At 37.1% G+C, this 20854-nt stretch overlaps 2 protein-coding genes across 6 annotated transcripts; one reads left to right on the forward strand and one right to left on the reverse strand.

The window, feature by feature from the left end:
• Positions 1-2745: 2745 nt before the first annotated feature.
• LOC143720968 (uncharacterized) lies at positions 2746-16944 on the reverse strand. 5 transcript variants are annotated; one of them, XM_077210970.1, is made up of 25 exons: positions 16856-16944; positions 16006-16245; positions 15473-15659; positions 15314-15378; positions 13968-14247; positions 13706-13803; positions 11263-11386; positions 11010-11135; positions 9931-10056; positions 9734-9838; positions 9344-9532; positions 8552-8775; positions 8170-8437; positions 7574-7675; positions 7280-7402; positions 7118-7191; positions 6237-6321; positions 6056-6137; positions 5180-5247; positions 4996-5097; positions 4853-4893; positions 4146-4212; positions 3855-4046; positions 3345-3405; positions 2746-3178 (listed from the first exon to the last, which is right to left on the reverse strand). In XM_077210970.1, the coding sequence occupies exons 3-25, from the start codon at positions 15650-15652 to the stop codon at positions 3081-3083; spliced, it is 2880 nt and encodes a 959-aa protein (XP_077067085.1). In that variant the 5' UTR covers positions 15653-15659; positions 16006-16245; positions 16856-16944; the 3' UTR covers positions 2746-3080. The 5 variants fall into 5 exon arrangements, with proteins under 5 accessions (XP_077067085.1, XP_077067084.1, XP_077067083.1 ...); XM_077210969.1 differs by having other exon boundaries at positions 15473-15703; XM_077210968.1 differs by having other exon boundaries at positions 15473-15708.
• A 344-nt stretch (positions 16945-17288) lies between these two features.
• On the forward strand, positions 17289-19724 carry etfbkmt (electron transfer flavoprotein subunit beta lysine methyltransferase). The gene is made up of 3 exons (XM_077210976.1): positions 17289-17678; positions 17797-17927; positions 19315-19724. Exons 1-3 carry the CDS (start codon positions 17395-17397, stop codon positions 19668-19670), a joined length of 771 nt encoding a protein of 256 aa, XP_077067091.1. The 5' UTR covers positions 17289-17394; the 3' UTR covers positions 19671-19724.
• Positions 19725-20854: the final 1130 nt, after the last annotated feature.

The raw sequence follows: 20854 nt of genomic DNA on the forward strand, positions 1-20854 counted from the left end.
TGGCCGTCTTCACTCAGGATAATCCAAAGACATCCCTATTTGAGGAGCTGGAAGTTTGCTGCAGTTGTCTGGACTGGACACCAGACAGGCCTGTCACCTGCGTTAGAGAATTAAGGCAAGTTGTGGACAAGACCTAGAAGGTCACTTCATAGCTCTTGTTACGAGACTACAGTCTTAAACATCAACCTAGACATCTTAAATGCCTACACCTCATTGTTCTCTTTCAAAGGAAACAGTGGCTCATATTTTATTCAGCATGCTCAAGATATGAACATATCTGAACATATGAGGTCCTTCAGAAAATTACATCTCAAGATTCACAAGGTCACAAGGTCTATGGTCAGCTCTTCATTTTGTTGCAGTACCAGTCCATCAGCTTAAAGTCCTGATCCTGAAAACAGACAATCTTACCAACCAAACTCCAGGTGAAACTACAATTCAATGTTCTCATTCTCTCCCAAATGGTACCCTCGGCCCAATATTAGTTAAGTTATACAAGTTTATAGATCATGATAGTGTTTCTCTCCCCAGGAGCCACCTCCCAGAATGTTTTAGATGTCTCTCTAGTCTATTCAAAAGACTGATGAGCTGAATCAGGTGTTTTAATTAGTGAGACTTCTCTTACATTCTGTTAGGTTGGTCCCCAGGACTGCAGTTCAGAAACACTGAGTGCTTCTTAAAACTCAAATTGATGCTTCCTCTTTTCCTCTGTCCTCCAGCCTGTGACCCCTAAATCTATCGAACTAAGCCATCTTGAAGGACATCTCAATTCTCAAATTGCACCATGAGGACAGAGGAGTGAGGAAGCTTCCTGATTAGTCATGAGCGAGGATACACAGGTGTATCCTTCCGTCAGCATCTAAGGGGATGAAGCTAGGATGCGAGGAAAGAAAGCGAGGATGCACAAATAAGAAATGAGAAGCACCCACTGATGTAGACCACACTGAATTCCATACCAGTGAACCCCACCATTTTGAACCCTAAAAAGGGCTCTTCAACTCCAACACTAGAGGGCCAGTTTCCTGATGAGTTAAACTCGAACCCTAACCAAATACACCTGAACAAGCTAATCAACGGGTTAAGAACTACTTGCAAATTACAGACAGGTGGGTTAAATTGAAATTGGAACTTAAGTCTATAAGACACTTACCCTCCAGGACTAGAGTTGAAGACTGCCTAAAATTATAAATGGAATTCCCTTTAACAGGGGTAGCCAACCCTGCTCCTGGAGGGCAACCATCCTGCAGAGTTTAGCTCTAAACCTGATCAAAAACAGCAAAAACCAACTAATCAAGGTGTTCAGGATTACTTGATAACAACAAGCAGATGTGTTGGAACTGAAGTCTGCAGGAAGGTAGTTTTCAAGGAGTTGGGTTGCTTATCCCTGCCCAGACTCACAGACATTTTACATCCCATAAGGGGACGAAAATAATTTTATTGTTCAGAAGTGTGCTATTATACCATCAATGTGCCCTTTCGCCAAGACCATACTGATGCTTTACAGCAGACTTCTATTTGGGTGGGGCCAAAAAATGTGAGGTGAGCACATCTGAAGTGGCATATGTATCATAAGTTTGTGATGGACAGAGCTGGTATGAATTTATTGTGTGACTGGAGATGTCACCATCAGACAAGATGGATGTAGAAAGGTTAACTGAAAGGCTAACAATTCTGAAAAATTCCCTTTTTTTTGTTATTAAAAATTGTGGAAGGACGTTTTTTTCCTGTGGAAGCAAACAATTTAGTCATACGTAATCTCCTCACAAAACACACAACTTTCCTCTTCCTGTTTGAAATTCTGCATTAACAAAAAATTACAAAAAGCTTAAAATGTCAAGAGGTAACATATTGTCTAAAAACTGTACAAAATCGTTCCCAGAAAAATGTTTAATGTCCTGGGAGTACATGAGAGCATATTGCACCACAAATCCCTCCTATCAGATAAATGAATATGTTTGTCATGATATGCATACAGCAAGTCCATCTTACATGACTGTTATGTAAAAGCTAAAGGATTTATCCATCATAAACTAAGCCTAAATGTTTGCTTTTAATGTTCAGGATTAAATGCTTGTCTTACAGGATCCAAGATCCACAGGAGATCAGCCTATTTTAATGACATTGTAGTTTAATCCCCCCTCCCTCTTCAATACTTCAGACGACAGTCCGATCCTTTTTATTACAGATCTGCTCAAACCTCAGCAATGGGAGTTCATGGCCATGAGGTCATTTACTTGTATAGCATTTATCCCCATAGATAACACAATGTAATCTCATGGCACGTCACATGTTCCATGACTACACATTAACACAGGTTTTGATATTTAAGTGTAGAGAATAATGAAAAGGCCTTTCTAAATAATTTTACTATGGATCATGTACATGTTTTTAATAGTCTATCATGTGCACGTCAATCTCCACCATAATGGTATGGTGATTGGTTCTTTATAATGCATATTTTCTTGAATATTTCACTTTTTTCTTTTGCCAGAGATGCACCTACTTTGTGTAATTGGACATGTTTACTGGGTATTGGTTTGGAGGACAATGAAGAGGGACAAATTAACTATGGCACGAATGAAGTGGATACTGTGTAACATCATCTTATATTCAACCATAAGTGCAAAATGAAAAGCTGACATGATGACCTCAAGTCTGACCCAACCATGGACAGATATTAATGACCTTTACCCTATGTTGGAAGACTTTTTATTATTGTTTTAAAAATGATCTCTTTAAATTATATTTAGAACTAAATAATATTTTTATTATGTTACTGTTGTATAGATTCAGTGCAAATGTATGTATCAGTGAAATCAAATATCTCTGAATATAAGACAATAAAAATGAGTATAAATGGAAAAAGTGAAAATTGCAAAAATGAATACATTTAGTCTTCAGTTTCATCTGACATCATTGGTGTTTTGTGTCAAATTTTAAATGTACCTTACAGTTGGTTCAAGCACTACTAAACTACAACTCCAAACTGCATTTAGATAAGTTGTCAGTGCAGTATAAATCTTTGCAATGGATTATTATCACTCCAGCAGTTGTCTCCCCTTTCCTTCTCCTCAAATGGATTATTCTGTATCCGAGTCACAAACCTCAACCTTGCTTGCTAGGAGTGTTCCATCCTTGCAGCCCAGGGGAAAGTTTGGATAAGAAGATGTTACTTTAGCTGGACCAGCAAGATAGAAAGGAACACAATTACACCACATTAAATTATTGATATATGGATAACATTTCAATGTAACATAAAGAAACAAATAATTACAACCCCACACAAATTTCTAAAACTTGGCCCCAATTTCTATATATAATTGGACTTTTGTCACTTTTTTCACCTTCAAGGAGATTTTCATTTCTCTCTTTTAGATTATCCTTTTTATCTCTCACTGCTGACATCTGCCGGGGAAAGTAAGTGTAAGATATTTTAATGTTGTTGTTTTTTGATTCACCATTTATTTTCATAATATCACACCACAGCATAAAAGCTGTTTGTCCCATTGTAGTTATTTTCTAAGTATTGCAAGGATAAAACAACTATACAACATTAGAAATCTCATTCAGTACAGGGTTTCTGTTGCGTTTTATCCCTGCTTCTGACCACATCCTCTGCAGACGTCCTCCTGCAACCCTAAAAGCTGCTTATGTGCCCTCCATCCCAGCATGCTCTTTGATTAAGAAAAAATGTTAGATCAGGACACTTCAATTAAGAGTCTATGCCCTGATGTTCTCTTGCATGGAGTGGTTTTGTTTGCAAAACTTCCCTCTCTAAGATATCACAGATTGCAGTCGGATGATTATGAATTAGACTTCAACTATACTGTAATTAGAACAGAACTAGAGTATACCTGGGCCGTCTTGCTGAGATGCTTCTGGTTGGTTGACTGTTTCTGTTCCTCCCCTCTCTCAGACCTCTCTGATCCCCCCTGAGAGACTGAAATATGGGATGATGAACCCTTTGCTGCCCCCTGCTGGAGTTCTTGCTCCAGTTTCTGTGTTTTTCTTCCCTGATGGTTTAATGTGTCCACAGCATTCCAGTCCTAAATGTGTCACACACAGCTGCTATTAATTTCACTATTAAAAGGTATCATGATTTATGGCCAAAAAACAAATTTACCACTTGAAAACGATGTGCTTACCTTAATACTTGTAACATTTTGGACCCCGCTTTCAACCAAGCTAGGTCTTCTTGGGACCACTGGAGATCTTAATAGTACACAAGACATACGTAAACATTTTCTGTCAAACGTCAACCAAATTTGATTTATGGCCTCCTCTCCAGTTGGGTTTTTATGTCCTATCCTGTCAAACGTGAATTATGACACTGGGAAAATTCCAGCATCCCCACCCCCACTCCTTTCCCTGAGCCAGGATTCACGCAGATATATTGACTTAAAGTTGGGAGAATTTATATCCTGTCGATTTAGAACTAAAGTATTTGATTAACAAACAAAGAAAACTAAGCAAGACAAAACAAACACCAGTCAAACTCCTTAAAATTTCAGGAAGTGTTTTACTTTCTTTTTTGATTTCAAAACTTGTGGTTTAAGGATTTCCTTCAAAACCGATAAAAGCAGTGAGACACACCTTGACTGATCTTGTTCAGTGTGTCTCCCATTCAGTGTGTCTGTCCATCCATTTAAGCGGCTCACTTACTGATTTTTCCACAGATTTTCAGTTGGGAACAGGAGAAGGGGGAAGGGAGAGTGCTGGGGCCTCGGAGTCTGGAATTTCCCCACTGTCTCATTTTTATATAGGAAGGAGTGGAAATAAACCCGCCTTCAGGGGGGAGATAATGAATCAAACTGACTGACAACTGACAGTGTGTTCATTGTTTACTACTGACCTTTCTCCCTGTTGCTCTCTCTCTCTGAACAGCCTTTTCAGCTGTAACACAGAAATAGAAGTAAATAAGCACAGACAGGATGTTATAATAGTAAGTAGCATGATGAAGTGTTTAGTAGTATTACTATGCACACTGTATAGCACCTGCTCAGTGACTAGCCTCCTCTGTTGGATAGGATCTACAAGGTCTGAACTAACAGGTTTCTGGTTTTTGTTTTCTGGTGGAGATTCTTTCTCTGCTTTACCCTATAGAAAGAAATTCACTTTAAAAAAGCTAAGTATCAATGAATAAACACTAGCACACGTGCAAACAAACGGCAATCATTACCTGATAAGGTACAAGGCTGATACCTTGGTCTCTCTCCTGCTCAAGCGTTTTAGCTCGCCTCTTGCTTTCTGGGGCCACAAAATAAACACAAGCAAAGTTTTAGGCCAGGAGCATGAATTCGGAGGTAACACATTCCTGTTGTACAAAATGTGAATTCTTGAGTTGTTTTGGTGGGAACACACCTCCAGTACACAAGGGGGCGATAGAGTCACCTAAAAATGGCTGTGCTTTTTAACTTCCCTGAATTGTAAGTTGAGTAGACTTGCTCCCTCTGTCAAAATTGAGTGATTCAGGGTCTGTCCAAATAAACTTTCCTCGCCAACTTGACATAGTTTAACGCACTTCAAAATGGCGGTGGGGATTCCCCCGAGGGGAAGTGCTAAGAGAAGTTTGCGAATGTATGTCTAAAAGTGGAGTTAAACGCAACTCAACTCTGGCCCTCAAAATCCACTTTTTCTGCAGAGTTTAGCTTCAACCTTGATCAAACTCACCTACAACTTTCTAGTACTCCTGTAGACTTTGATGAGCTTGTTCACGTGTGTTTGATTATGGTTGGAGCGAAACTTTGCAGGAATGTGGATTTCAAAGGCCAAAAACCCCTGTTTTAAACAGTATGAGTTAGTATTCAGGTAGCTAGCCATAACTTGTTTTAATTTAAAACTGTTGCACCGCTTTTATAGCAGATGTGCTAATGCTAATGTGGTACAGAGACCCTTCTTGTGTAAATGCTATGCCTTCTTGCGTTGTGTTTTTGAATTCAGACACATTTCGGAACACAACAACGTGTGAAATCGAGCTTGTATAACTAGGTGCTTTTGTGTTTATGTAATTGCAACATATTTGCAGGCTTTACTCAATCATAGCATGTGGAGATACCTTCTAGTAAGGCCTTCAGTGACTCAGAACCGCATTCACTGACCACTCCTTCTCTCGACTGAAGCCCTTTATGTCCAAAAATCTGCCCAAGGTAAGAGGCACAAAGATGTGGCATAACAAACCTCATTAGATTAATCTGTTATGCTGTGAGAAACTTTTAAAGTCATGGTTGTAGTTGTACCTCCTGCTCCAGGGCAGATATCTTGATCTGAGCCTCTGCTTTCTCTGTTATCCTCTGTATCTCCAGGTTCTTCAGATCTTGATCCCTGTGATAGAATGAAAAAGAGTTGATGACATGAAACATTAAAGGAACAATAAGCAACTGCTTCCAGTTTTACTTGTTTTTAATAGCTCGCATGGTCATGTTACATGACCGGTAAACCCCCCACTGGAAATAAATGGGGTCCTTTGTCCTGATGAACTTGTCTGACTCCTTTAAACAGTCATATGCATTATTCATTTCCATATGCCATAATCTTTCCTTTTTTTTGGCAGTCAATATGAAAAAAAAATTGCTAATATATATATATTTTTTTTTAAATTTCCTCTAGGGCTTTCAAATCCATTAATCATGACATAAAAGTTTGTGTGTGTAAAAACAGTATGTTTATATATATTTATATATGTGTGTGTTTTACAAACTTTTTTAATCGATTGACAGCACTAATTTGTTCCTATATATTTGTGCCATTTTTATATATTGTCAATTTAATATAAATATGTATATTTTTTAGGATACATTTAACAAATTAATTGCCTTGCCCCTTGAAGCACATATTGGTCTTAGAATGTTTAAATGAAATATATTTTCAGTTAAGAAAATTAATTTCATTAATCCATATACTTTGATATAAACCATATATATATATATATATATATATCATATGTACCATATACCGTATATACGGTGTGTGTGTGTGTGTGTGTGTGTGTGTGTGTGTGTGTGTGTGTGTGTGTGTGTGTGTGTGTGTGTGTGTGTGTGTGTGTGTGTGTGTGTGTGTGTGTGTGTGTGTGTGTGTACACTTTATCTATATGCGAATGAATTATTAGTAAAATACATACTTCTTTTCAATTTCTTGATCTCTCTCTGCCAGTAACTGCTCCATCCTCTGGACTTCACTGCTCTGTTGTGACATCTGCACAGTATGAAAAATCATATCTCCATCATCCTCGCATTAAACCAACCAAGATTACACCGATTTCCGTGAGGTTTGCAGACCCCACCTGAGCGCGAGTAGACTTCAGCTCCTGTAACTGTTCCTCCAGCTCAGTGTCTCTAATCTTCAGCATGTCCCTCACCCTCAGCAGCTCCTGAACTAACTCTCCTTCCATGTCTTCAAGCGACACCTTGGGAGGAAATGATGTGAAAAAAAAAAAAAAAACTTTGTTTGGCCTACAAATCAACATCACTAAACAGCTCTTGCCCTACATATTATATATTTAAACTTTTAAAGATCCTGTGGGAAATTTTGACTATGAGATCAGGATGGGTGGAAAGAATTAGAACAAAGGACATACAGAGCTACCCATGAGTCTCTGCTGCCCATGGCTTCTGTCCGTCTCAGGCTCTATCTGTTGCCTGCAGTCATCTAGTGACACTTCCAAAACATCAGCCTCTCGCTGTAAGACAACATTTAGATATACTAATCCTATTGAAAAAAACCTTTACCAAAATGTATTTGAAATAAATTTATTTCATATTAAGTATACTACAAACCATTAACATATTTACTGACATATCGCTTGAGACTTACTGAACTTGATTTGGAGTACTTCTTTATTGCACAATGAACATTTTTTTATATTAAGCCTAAAATGTGTTTTCACTATAAGTAAGGATAGTATGATCTCTGTATAATATCAGTCTTTAAATGCAAGAAATTGAAAGTGTATACTTGCAATAGTTCCACTTTAGCACAATCAAATATACTTAAGTACATAAATATGTAATGGTTTTTGTAGTATACCTAGCATAAAATAAATGTATTTCAAATACATTTTTGTATATTTATTTATTTTTCACTAGGGAACACACCACAGTAACACTACACACTTGCCAAATGATCAAATCAGTCCAAAAAAAGGGGGACCAAATATTAAAAAACGAAAGTTACTTTGTCATTCTCACGCTGTTGACTCCTGAGCTCATCAAGTTCTTCCTGTGTCGAACATAACGTCATCGCCACATCCAGCCATCTCTCGTTCCAGTGAGCGGCCACTTTCCTTAACTCCTCCTTCTCCCGCTCAAACTCCACCCTCATACACTGATGCTCCTCCTCTTTTTGCTTATACTCCGCCTCCAAGATTTGGACATTTTTTTCCAGGTCTTGACATTTTAATTGCAGAGTATGATTTTCTTGCTCCAAATTGCCCTGCAGTTCCCTTGATATATGAAATGAATAATAAGGATTAGAGACATAAACAAAACATCTGTACAATCAATACAAACAATACTTTGACAATGGGCAAGTTAAATAATGAACAGTGCTATCATACATGTGCTGGGATCTCTCTCCCAGCTCTCTAATCTTCTCTTGAAGTCCGTCATCAAACGTTTTCCTCAGTTCCTCCTCTCCAATCAGCTGCAAGCGCTCAGTCTCCAGTGCCGCAATCAGATTGGTTTGGATCAGTTTCTGTGCCTCCAGCTCGTGTAGCTGGTTAAGGGTCACCTGTAGCCTCTCTGTAGCCTTGGTCAGATCCGACGACAGCTTTTCATTCAACTGAATGTACAAAGCATTAAGAAAAGGTTGTTTAGAGCAATTCAGAACATACTAGCTAAAATCCAAAAGTATTTTAATGAATGCCAACCTAAGTGGCTTAAATAATTATTGTGTTATATAATATTAATGTTATCATCTTCTCATGTTATTATTTTGAATGATCTGACTTTCCTGAATGTTTTTTTTACCTGATGAAATAAGTTATATGTATATTTATTTAGATATATTTATTACTTATATATATATATATATATATATATATATATATATATATATATATATATATATTATATATAATAAATATTAATATATATCTACAGAAACAAACTGTACTATTGCGAAATATTATTACAATTCAAAATAACTGTTTTCTATTTGAATATATTTAAAAATTTAATTTATTCCTGTGATGTAAAGCAGAATTTTCAGCATCATTACTCTAGTCTTCAGTGTCATATGATTCTGTAGAAATCATTCTAATATCCTGATTTTCTGCTCAAGAAACATTTCTGAATAATATTAATGCTGAAACAGTTGTGCTACTTTATATTTTTGGGTAAACGGTAACCCCTTTAATGGAAAGCAACTCCTCCTTCATCAGCATGGTTTCTATCTTCTGTTTGTTGGCCTGGCTCTCAGCTTGAGATATCTCAGAATGAAGCTCACACACTTGCTCATTGAAGCTCTGTTTGCTCCTCTGTTCCCTCTGCAACTGCAGATCCAGAGTCTGAACCCTCTGATGAAGCTCTGCTTTCTCCTTTACAGACAATCATACACAGAAGGGTCATCGTATTTAACTAATTTAAATCAGTGGTACTCAACTGGTGGGTTACGACCCAAAAATGGTCAAGTACAGCAGGGGGAATCAATGGTAAAAGCATATGATAAATGTAAAGCGTGATAAATCGCCTCGCCACTTAATGTCCAATGTAAGTTAATATGAAATGTTATATCAGACCTGGACAAGATGGTCTTTGTCCATTAAAGCTCCAGATAGTTTGACCTTTAAGTCTTTCAGATTGTCTTCTAGTTTCTGTGTCTTAGTGGAAAACAGGTCTTTTTCCTGAGGAAGAGAGATAATAGTTATTCTGGCAGTACTGGGTGTCGTGTCATAATGAAAAATTAGAGAGTGTAGCATAGCTTTTTTGCTTGTACCAGCTCCATTTGCCCCAGGCGGCTGCGGGACTCATTCAGCTGGTCCTCTAGCTCTGCCTGGGTCTGGACGGAGATGCTCAGTCTTCGTTTAAACTCTTCTGCTTGCTTTATTGCATCTTGCTTACCCTAGGTGAATGTTTGCAAACTTTTTAGATCTAATATTAACAAAAATTTTGCATTTATGTTAATTTTAAAATTACAATGACCAAATTTTAGGAACAGTTCACCAAAAATGAAAATTCTGTCATCGATTACTCACTTACATGTTGTTCCAAACCTGTATGACTTTCGTTCTTCTGTAAATGCTTTTCTCTTATTCATTTTGATGTCTTTATGTGGCTGACTTAGGTTAACCTTTTGTTCTTTCTGTAAGTCTGAAAGTTTCCACTAGACAGACCACAATGGAGCCAATGTTTTTGTTAAAGTTATACAAGATTTTATCTTAACTATCATGTCTTCAGAAAAGACATCTTGGATGTAGGGAAAAAGGGGGGAGGGGGGGGGCAGCTTCTTTCTTTTTTTGTATTGAGACTTTTCCTGACACATATGGTCCAGAAGAATGTGTATCTGTACTCTCACCCTAGGGTGCGAAACCATCACAGCCAGATATGTTTAATCTTGTAGCTGTGTCTGGTGGAGCTGCTTTGCTTCATTATACAATGAAAAGAGGAACTGGGCTTTGTTCCGCTAAGTTAACTGCATAAGAGAGAGTAATTTCTCTACAGGTCAGACCTTTGCTCTTTTTGCGATCGATTTTCTTTAGGCAAGAATATTATACTTAGAGTGTGACTTAGATTTTATTTAGAAATATTATAAGGGATTTTAACTGTTCATGTTATCTTTCTTTATTAAACTTTAACTCCTGATTATGGATAAAATATTATTATTTCTCATTTATTATTTCATTATCTGCAGCTAAGAAATAAAAATTGAATTATAAAATGTTATTATCTGACTGGATCTCCTCATTGCATCAGTCTTCCATGTAAGAAAGTCATACAATTTTGGAATGATGTGCGGGTGAGTAAATGATAAATGGTGAACTAACCCTTTAAAATACTTGGAAATGAATGTTTAACCTCTTCAGAGGAATGGAGCCGTCTCAATGCACTGTCTTTCTCGTATTCCAGGTCCCCAGTTTTCTCCTCTGCCTTTCTGAGAGCTTCTCTGAGCTTCTTTATCTCATTCTCAACCTGCCTCTGTTCCTGAAAGAAGCAGCAGCATACAAAACCTTCTTAATTGATTGAGATGAAATTTTCTCATGTACTTTTGCAATTGATATTGTGATCCTGTAAAATGTTAGGGTTTTTTGTCACACGTAGTGAGCTCTACCTCTCTGAGGGCTTCGTCTTTTGTAGCAGGCAGAGTTCTGTTGAGTGGGTTTGGGGATGTGGGTGGAGTCCTTCTCTCAAGGTTCGATCTCATCTTCAAAATGTCCAACTCAAGCTGCACAACTCTTAGTTTACATAGAGCAAATCAACATATCAATGCAGAAATATGCAGCGTGGTCGACATTTGTCACATTTATAGGGATACTGTGAAACTTTTTTTTGTTCAAAATTAACCAAATTTAATCAGTCAATGCATCATCAATCCATCTTTCAAAACGTGCTTTTGTCCTACACTGATTCACTATGGTAAGCCTATTAGAAGTGGTTATATTGTAGACCTGTCGGGATGGTTTTCGCAGTCATATCCGTAAATAGAGAAAAGGAGTGGCATATGGTTAGTTGGCATAACGAGCGATAAAGTTTGACATGAAGCACGTTAATCTCAGACCTCCAGGGAATCACCTATTTTAAACAAGCGACAAACAGAGGAGAGTCTGCTGGCAAAAAAGAAAACGCGGCAAAGCTTGTAATAAAATGAGAATCAACATTGGCTTTTCAGAAGTGGCTGAGGGATTTGAAATGTTGTAAAAGCGACGCGGTAATGGTGTTTTTATTACTCAACAGGTGAGTATGGTATTTTATTGAACAGATAAGTTGCCATATGTAGCCCTCTAACATAGTTTACTGTAAAGCGTTATCTATTGAGAAGGGTCACTACATTATGGATGTTGTTGTGGAATCTGGAATCTTTAAGGAAGAACCGTGTCTATTAACGGGTATAGTGACTGTAACATCTTCAGTCAGCTTGAGTTTTTAATTAATCATAACTAACATTTGTTTTTCTTGCAGGAACAACATTCATATGCTTTTGAATTTGAAATGTATGTTTCCCCTTTGGTGAAAACTCATGACTTTGGTTGTGTGAGTGTAAAAACAAATATGGAAGATGTATTTAGTAACAAGAGGGCTTGTCTATGAAGAACCAATCAAATTGTGGGGAGATTAGGGAATGTTTCATGTCATTTCTGCAATACCCCTATTTTATAAAACCGTTGTATTCGAGTTTTCTGTTGGGATTCCCTCTGAAATTTGTCTGAGATCCTCAGGCCGTGCTTAAAGCTTCTTCTTGGGGGAAGTTCTCTGAGGAAATGTCGAGAACTCTCTCGGCCGTGATTAAATTTTTTTTAAAGGACATTTTCCGAAGTCTGTCTGGTTATTATTGCTGCGCAGCAAGTTAGATAGGGAAGTAAGTTAGTTAGGGGAAGAATTGAGAGATAGGGGACATCGATTGTAGACAAGACCCAGGTAGACTAAACGACTGTAGACATTTGGGGACGTCGATTGTAGAAGAGACCCAAGTAGTTAGGTTTAGGGAAAAATCTACCACAGATCCTTTCCATCTAAACTGGTTAAATCTCTTAAGCTATAAATAAATGTTTAATAAGCAGTAGGATCACCATATTCATCAGTACAGTCACACAGAGCCGAAGCACAACCAAAACAATGTTCTTCAGCAGAATGCATGCATATGTTTTTTAACCGCTAGAGGACCAAAACTTACATAGTGTACCTTTAATACACAAATGTTCATTGCAATCTATACTATCGGCATAGCAATGAGTGAAAAGTTATTTGAAAATTAGCGTGTCTGTACAAAGCTGCATGATCAATTAATGTCACAAATGTGTGACCAAGAAATAGTGCAGAATTCTCCATACTTATTTTCAATTAAACATTATGATTTGTTTTAAATCTTTCCACATCTTAAAAATGTGTTTATTTCCAGGTTTAAGAGGAGAAAAATCCAGAATTTTCAATGCAATCTCAGACTTTTGGACCCCACAGAACAGTCCAAAAAATATATAAATATATATATATATATATATATATATATATATATATATATTATATATATATATATTTTTTAAACAAATAATACTTTTATTCAGCCAATATATTCATTAAATTGTTCAAAGTGACAGTAAAGACATTTATAATTTTACAAAAGATTTCTATTTTAAATAAATACTGTTCTGTTGAAGTAGGCTACCCTAAAAGTAAATTAGCAAAAATACAGCATATTAGAATGATTTCTGAAGGATAATGTGACACTGAAGACTGGAGTAATGATGCTGTAAATTCAGCATTGCATCACAAGAATAAATTACATTTTCAAACATATTAAGACAGAAAACAGTTATTTTAAATTGTAATAATATTTCACAATAATACTCTTTTATTGTATTTTTGATCAAATACATGCAGCTTTGGTGAGCATATAAGAGACTTCTTTTAAAAACATTTAAAAAATTCTTACCAGCCCCAACCATTTGAAAGGTACTTTTAAGTATGTAGTGCTAGGTAATGCATGTTTAATGTTAGTTTAGTGTACTTGTTACATCATGTATGGATTCCATTCAAGGTGCAATGACTGTGTAACTCACTTGTCGTGTAATTCCCCTCGACGGCGGCTCTCCTCAAAGCGGCTCAGTTCTGCAGCTTCCTTGCCTTGTTCAAGAACACTCACTGCTTCAGACAACTTCTGCGAGGCAGGAAAATCAACAGGGATGAGTGTTCCTTGAATGCAACAGCAGACTTTGAAATCTCTTTCCTTTATTTCAGCCAATCAAACCAATATCAAACAAAACACAATTGTAAAAAAAAAAAAATTCAGTTGATTTCAAGAAGGAAGCAAGATATCCATACCTTGTACTTCATCTCCAGAATGTTTGAGATGCGCTGTTTTTGTTGAAGCTGAAACCCTTTGGTTTTCAAAAGGTCTGTCTGAGTGTCCAAGTGACCTTTGGCCTCTCTGAGCCTCTGGATGAGCTCTGCCCTCCTCATGCTGCTTTCCTCCAGGGCAGCTCTGAGCTCAAAGTCCTCAGAAGAAGAGTGAGATCGTGGAGCTCCTTCTGGAGCCAAGCGAGATGCAGATGACCATCTCGTCATGCCCAAAGAGCCCTTTTGCTTCTCACTGCCAAGAGTGCTGATACAGAGAGAACAGTACGTATGCGACAAAAGTAAGGGATAATGTACATCCAGCCATATCATTTTATTTTTGAGATAACAACCGCCTCGATGTACATTATCCCGCTTATTATACTTGCAACATAAGTAAATAATTATACACAAGTTTCTAGTAAGAAGCTTTGGGCCTGCACATACTTTTTTTTAAAAATCACCTGCCTTCATAATCGTTAATCAAAATAACTTCCCCTCCCTCTTGCAGTTGTCTTCTCTTCTCTGATGATTTGTTTACTGGCGTGAGGGCAGGACAACCTGTCACTCACACAAGATCCACCAATAGCAAACCAGAACCATCCGATCAATTCCCAATGGACAAAATCAAGTCCTGACCTACAATCTTTCTTGTTCGATAAGCCGTTTCACTATACAATGTTATATACATCACAATAGGAAAGAAAAGCCAGTCGCAACTTTAATTTCATGCCATTTTTTGAATGACAGCCATTTGTAGGGGACCCTTGTGTGCTGAAAGTGTGTTCCCACCAAAAAAACTCAAAATGTACAGCAGGAATGTGAGAAATGTCCATTTTATGCCAACTTTAAGACATAATGTACAGTCGTATCACATATTAGACAGCTTTTCACCACATAAAAAAGGACGATTTGAGAAAAAAAACATTTCAAAATCTTACCTGTTTATTATCTTTTATTCTATTATAGCGTACAAAACAATCATTCTAGCAACAAGCCAAACAGCTCAACAAAATTACCTTAGGCCTACTATTATGTTTTTCAATTTACAGTAAATACAGTTGAATAACTGAGGCGCAAGTTAGCACCAGCTGCGTTTGAATGAAACGAGGGAGAGAGTGAGTCCCTTTACCCGCCCTCATGCCAGTAAACACGTCCTCATAGAAGAGAAGAGATGACGCTGCTAAAGGGACAAGTTATTTTGATGAAAGATTATGAGGACGTGAATAAAAAAAATGATGTGCACAGATAAATCATTTATATCAAATACTGCAATATTCGATAAAAAATAAGACCTGTCCATTTTGATTTCATGGTGACTTTGAAGCACTAACCTGGTGCTGATTTTTGGATGGAGAGTCGATCCAGGTAAGCCCATACAGTTCCATGCTGGAGATTTCTGAAGGAAGGGAAGTTTTTCTTAAAATTACGTAAAAGTAGAATATGTGGGGGGAAAAAATATTTCCATCCCCACAGCTTCAGTTTGTACATACCCGAGTTTTAAAAAGAGATCTACCATCCCAAAAATCAAGATCCGAGAGAGCGAGGGGACTTAGAGACCTAAGAGTGTGCCGGAAAGATCTACGGCCCAGTTCAGCGTCCCATTCCTGGTCATTCCAGAAATCTGAAGGTGAAAGCCTTCGTCTTTCTCCTCTCCAATTGGCCATATTCATGAGAGCTCTGCAAAGTGTGTTGAGATACTGTGTACTCAACTGCAGACTGTCCTGCCCTTATACAAAACAATTTCACACGAACCAGAGAGTTTGAACGGAGCACGTCAGAGTAGCACAACAACATGGAAACAATGTGGTATGTTTATTTGTTGCTATAATCTTCATTCAGACTTGGTAACTCGACAGTCAAGCAGCCTCTGTTGCAGAAAGGGTTATGTAGTGTTTACTCATTCATAATTTGCATGTTATTAAGAGTAAATATTCATAGTAACCTAATATTAATTGAGATGAATGTGCCACTAATGTCTATTATTCATTTACAAATACATAATCATCCAAACACAATAACATACCTTTTTTTAATCCTTGGTTATGGTTGTTTTTCCTCCTTGTTTTTTCAATATGCACACTCAGTACTTTCCTGCTGAAAGAAAGCTTGGCAGCAGGTATCTATGGTGACTGTCATATACAGGACACGGAGAGTGTGTGTGTCCAACCCACCTCTTCAGTGAATAATCTTTTGGTGAGCTCATGTGGCTATTTCTGCAAGGTATGATTATGAACATCTTCCATGGCATGTACCTGTCAAAAGACTGACCAGTCAACAACTATGAAATATCTATTTAAGAGAAATAGTCGACATAATCTATTTATATTAGGGCTGTCAAGCATTTACATTGTTGTTTTTTTTAATTGAAATTTTTTATTGCTTCTTTTGGAAGGTTGATAGGTGACAGGAGTACAACAACATTACGATAAAAACAGGGTTACAGGTTGCTGTATACAGGCACATTTTGACCATGAAATAAAATACAGTACAAGACAAAACACAAAGTGGTTATCTATTCATTTTGAGACCTTACTGTAATATGTGTCCAGAATTCTTACCTAGGAGACAATCCCTCCTCTCTAACATCGGTTTAGTTAAGAATAGATTAAAAAAATTAGATTTCTACCATTGTACTGGCCCACTCTTTCAATTCTGGGGCTTTCATTGTCTTCCAGTGTCTCAAAATAATCCTACTTGCCATTGTAATACATACCATAATACAAGAAAATACACGGTTTGAAACATTAGGAATTTGAGACTTGTTACCAAGACACTATAGGAGTTAAGATATTTTGAAGCAATACAAGCATCTAAAAAATGGTTCCAGAATGGTTTACCAAGACTACATTCCCAAATACTGTGTAGAAAGGTACCTGTTTCCAGCTGGCATTTCCAACATAAATTGTCTTGCATCATTTTCATCCTGAAAAATCCTGTGTGCCTCGCATCTGTGGAGAATCTTATATGAGTGAACTTCTCCCTTGCTTTTACATATTTAACAAACTCCACCAAAATGCTAGACCATTTTTTCTGAATCAGTTTCTTCACCAATGTCCCTCTGTCATATGGAAGCGCTTAAATTTAATTAATTACAAGATGTGGCGATTAATTATTCGCACATCAAATTTGGCTGAGGAATTGCCCCCAAAAGATAACTTAAAATCATTTTTGTTAGAGATTGAGCAACTGAACTTTTGTAGAATGTGTATATGTATTTTTATTTTACGCAAAAACATTCTAATATATCTTATATATATAAGAATGTGTTTGCGTAAAATAGAAGCAGTTTGTTCAAGTAGCGCTCTGTGACGTCTCACAAGTGTCAAGCGCGTCTGCGCATGCGTGACAGACATGTGGATGGAAAATAATGTAAACATTACGAGGATATTTGACTAGTTTCAGCACTAACGACATGTACAGAGGAATAATCATGTGGTTCCGCGGTCAGGAGACTGCATTTCAAAGAGGAATGAGTTGTTTAATGCGTTTATACGTGAGCAACGTCAGATCAGAGAACGATATAAAGAACTTCATTATAGACAACACAGAAGTAATACGCAGCCAAAGTTTAACTCCAGAGATTTCTTTAAGACTGTTCACACCCACCTGCCGGTTTTGGACGGAGAAACCTGAATTGTGGCCTTTCCCTGACCCGTACTGGGCTATATATTGGCCCGGTGGACAGGCGCTGGCTAGGTAATAGTGTTTATTAACAACCATTAATAATAATGAACGCTACTGTAAGATACTCTCTGTCTACCTGCATTCTTTTGTCGTTTTTTATTGATGATGCTGCTGTGAACTGTTTTGTCAGGTATCTCTTGAATAACCCAGAGGTGTGTGGAGGCAGGAAGGTGCTGGATCTCGGCTGTGGTTGTGGAGCATCAGCCATTGCTGCCAGACTCAGCGGAGCTTCCCATGTGGTGGCCAATGACATTGATCCAAGTGAGATTTGTGTTTCTGCACCTCAAGCTATTCACATTGTGATTTGTGGAATTCAACTCGACTTAAAGCACCCAGATGTACATTCTTGTAGAGTTAGTCATTTTCAAACAAAGCCAAATTCAAAGCAAACCCAAACTCTGGATGCATTCCTAAAATATATATACTTTTTATTATTATTCAATTTAAAATGTAATGTTTTAGTTTTTAACTAAATTAATTGTTTTATTGACAAATTGTAAGTGGGGTACCCTTTAAGTGAAAATAACTTAAATACTTTAACTTTAAATAGACATAAATGATGTACTACTAAATCAAACAAACACACAGACATGTGTATATATATATATAGTGCTGTCAAATGTAACTTAAAAGTTTGTTTACATAATATATGTGTATATATATTATATTTTTATATATTTCTCTGTGTGTATATACTGTACACACACACATATATATATATATATATATATATATATATATATATATATATATATATATATATATATACACACACACACACACATTATATAAACACAAACTTTTATGTTAGATGCGATTAATTTATTTGAAAGCACTAACATATATTTAACATACATATATATATTGTAAGGCGGATGCCAGAAAGTCTGGGGTACCCCTCGAGAAAGCAAAAGGCTCTCCTGAGAATTAACATTTGAACCCTCACTTGCATAATTATGTAACAGCAGCATCCGAGACGCAGCACACAGTGTAACTCACACCTTACACCTCACTTTGACAATCTCCCCCTTCTCCTCCTCACCTGAAACTCACTGAAAACCCATGAAATGTTAAGTGTGTACAAAAAAAGTAACTATACATGTTTGGTATCATTTAAAGTGTCTCAGTGCGCCTGGTAAAATGGTTTCATTCTCCCAACCATAATGAAAAGCTAAAAGAAGTTATAAAATATGATAAAAGTGATGAGTCCCTTAAAGCTGTTCCCTCCCCCAGATCCTCCATTCTGATCTCACAGTTGTGAGCCCCTCACTAGGGGACCAAAATCTAACTATAGTGACTGACACCACCATTTGGTAAGAAAATTGAATTATCTGGGTTTATAAGGAAAATGGGCAAAAAGGTTCAGGGAGTCTGTAGGTAGACTTCCCACATGATCGCTGTGTGTAGTTTTCGTTGCCAGGTAAACATTACTTGAATTCCTCGATTTCCGATTTGTTATTATATTTGATTGATGAATTGTAGTCATAATTAATTTTTATTAATTTTTTTTATTTTGTTTTGTCACATGGCTTACATGTGGTTACACATGTAAAGTTACAAAACATGTTGGTTACACCACACTGACTGACAAACAAAAAATCTATAATATTAAATATAAATAAATAAGTGCTTTATTTTGTTATTGCAGTTGCTGCCATTGCCACAAAAATGAACTGTGAACTGAACAACGTGGACCATTTACCTTGTGTGACAGAAAACATGATCGGTTCAAAGCCTGAGGCCTGGGATCTCATTCTTCTAGGAGACATGTTCTATGATGAAGGTCTGGCTGATCATCTGCACAAGTGGCTCCAGACGTGTATAAGCACACATGGAACACAAGTGCTCATTGGTGACCCAGGACGGGCTCAATTTGAAAGCCATAACATTAGAAAATTATTACATCAGCTGGCTAACTTTGAGCTACCAGACTCAGTTAAGGAGGAGAATTATGGACTAACAAGTAGCACAGTGTGGTGCTACAACTACAAACCTAATCTTTAACAGCTAATGCATTCATATGTAAACCATCTACATAATTAAATCATTTTTTAAAAATTATTCGCACGTTTCTGTATATGTGCAAATTCAGCTTCCCCTCCCTTCTCTGTTACTTGCAAATCAAATTTAGATCTACCCAAGTCATGGGGTTATTAGTTCTTTGATTATTCAATGTCACGGGCATTTCACTGTCCAGCCATGTCCTTATGTTTCCCTTATTTCAACACACAAACTTTGGCTAAAGTGTTGGTATATTTTCTTCTCAAAAACATACAATTGATTAAAAACATTACAAGTTATTACTTAGATTTAGTATCCTTTCTAGATTTAGATTTTATATCTTGCAATTCTGACTTCTTTTTTTATCACGCAATTCTCACTATAATTCGCAATTGTGAGTTTATATCATGCAACTCTGACTTTACAACTCACAACTCCGATTCTGTGGTGGAAACAAACTTCAGTATTAACATTTGCTTATCAGCTTTACAGGAAGCTCTGTCTTAAGAGCAGTCTAAACTCTCTCCACTAGTTAGTAGGGATATCTCCTCACTCTACTAAGTCCAAGTTTTACCTGATTGATGAATCAAGCAAACACTTTTTTTATAAGGTTGGACTGGTGCCTGTCAAAATATAGCAATGTTGTTAGTTTGACAAAATACAAATAACTGCTCCTAGATCTGTAAATAATCAAGTTACAAATTGATAGGACGAGTAAAATTGATGCGATCTCTAGAGATAATTGAACATGCAGTACCTGCGCACGAGGGAAGAGATGAAAGTCTCGTTTAAATCATCAGTCGAACATGTTTGGCTGTTTCAATGTCTCTCTCCTCATCCCGTGCATTGGGTCCGTCAGGCTGTTTCTCTGTCTCTCATGGCATCTTGTTTCCATTGTTGTTTTTGCTTAGTGTTTATAAATGCCAGGCCCTCAGAAATATCAGCTTCCTCTTTCAGGGGTGGAGCTGAAGGTCTATTCCTCTTCTTCTCTCTACAGCCATGCTATTTCGTCTCCGCCTCACTCGTTGAACTGTGTAGTCGCTCTTATTAATATTTGCAGCCATCCCAGAAGCCATGGTCTGGTTTCATCTTAAAAATATAAAACACTCAAGAGAGACGCTAGAATCAAATTGAACCCATGTAAATTCTGATCAGAGTTGAATATGAGCAGGTATGGTATGGTTTTC

Source organism: Siphateles boraxobius, unplaced genomic scaffold (genome assembly GCF_051911475.1).
Source record: "Siphateles boraxobius isolate OS27281-9 unplaced genomic scaffold, OSU_SipBor_1 65, whole genome shotgun sequence".
In the NCBI taxonomy this organism is placed as follows: domain Eukaryota; kingdom Metazoa; phylum Chordata; class Actinopteri; order Cypriniformes; family Leuciscidae; genus Siphateles; species Siphateles boraxobius.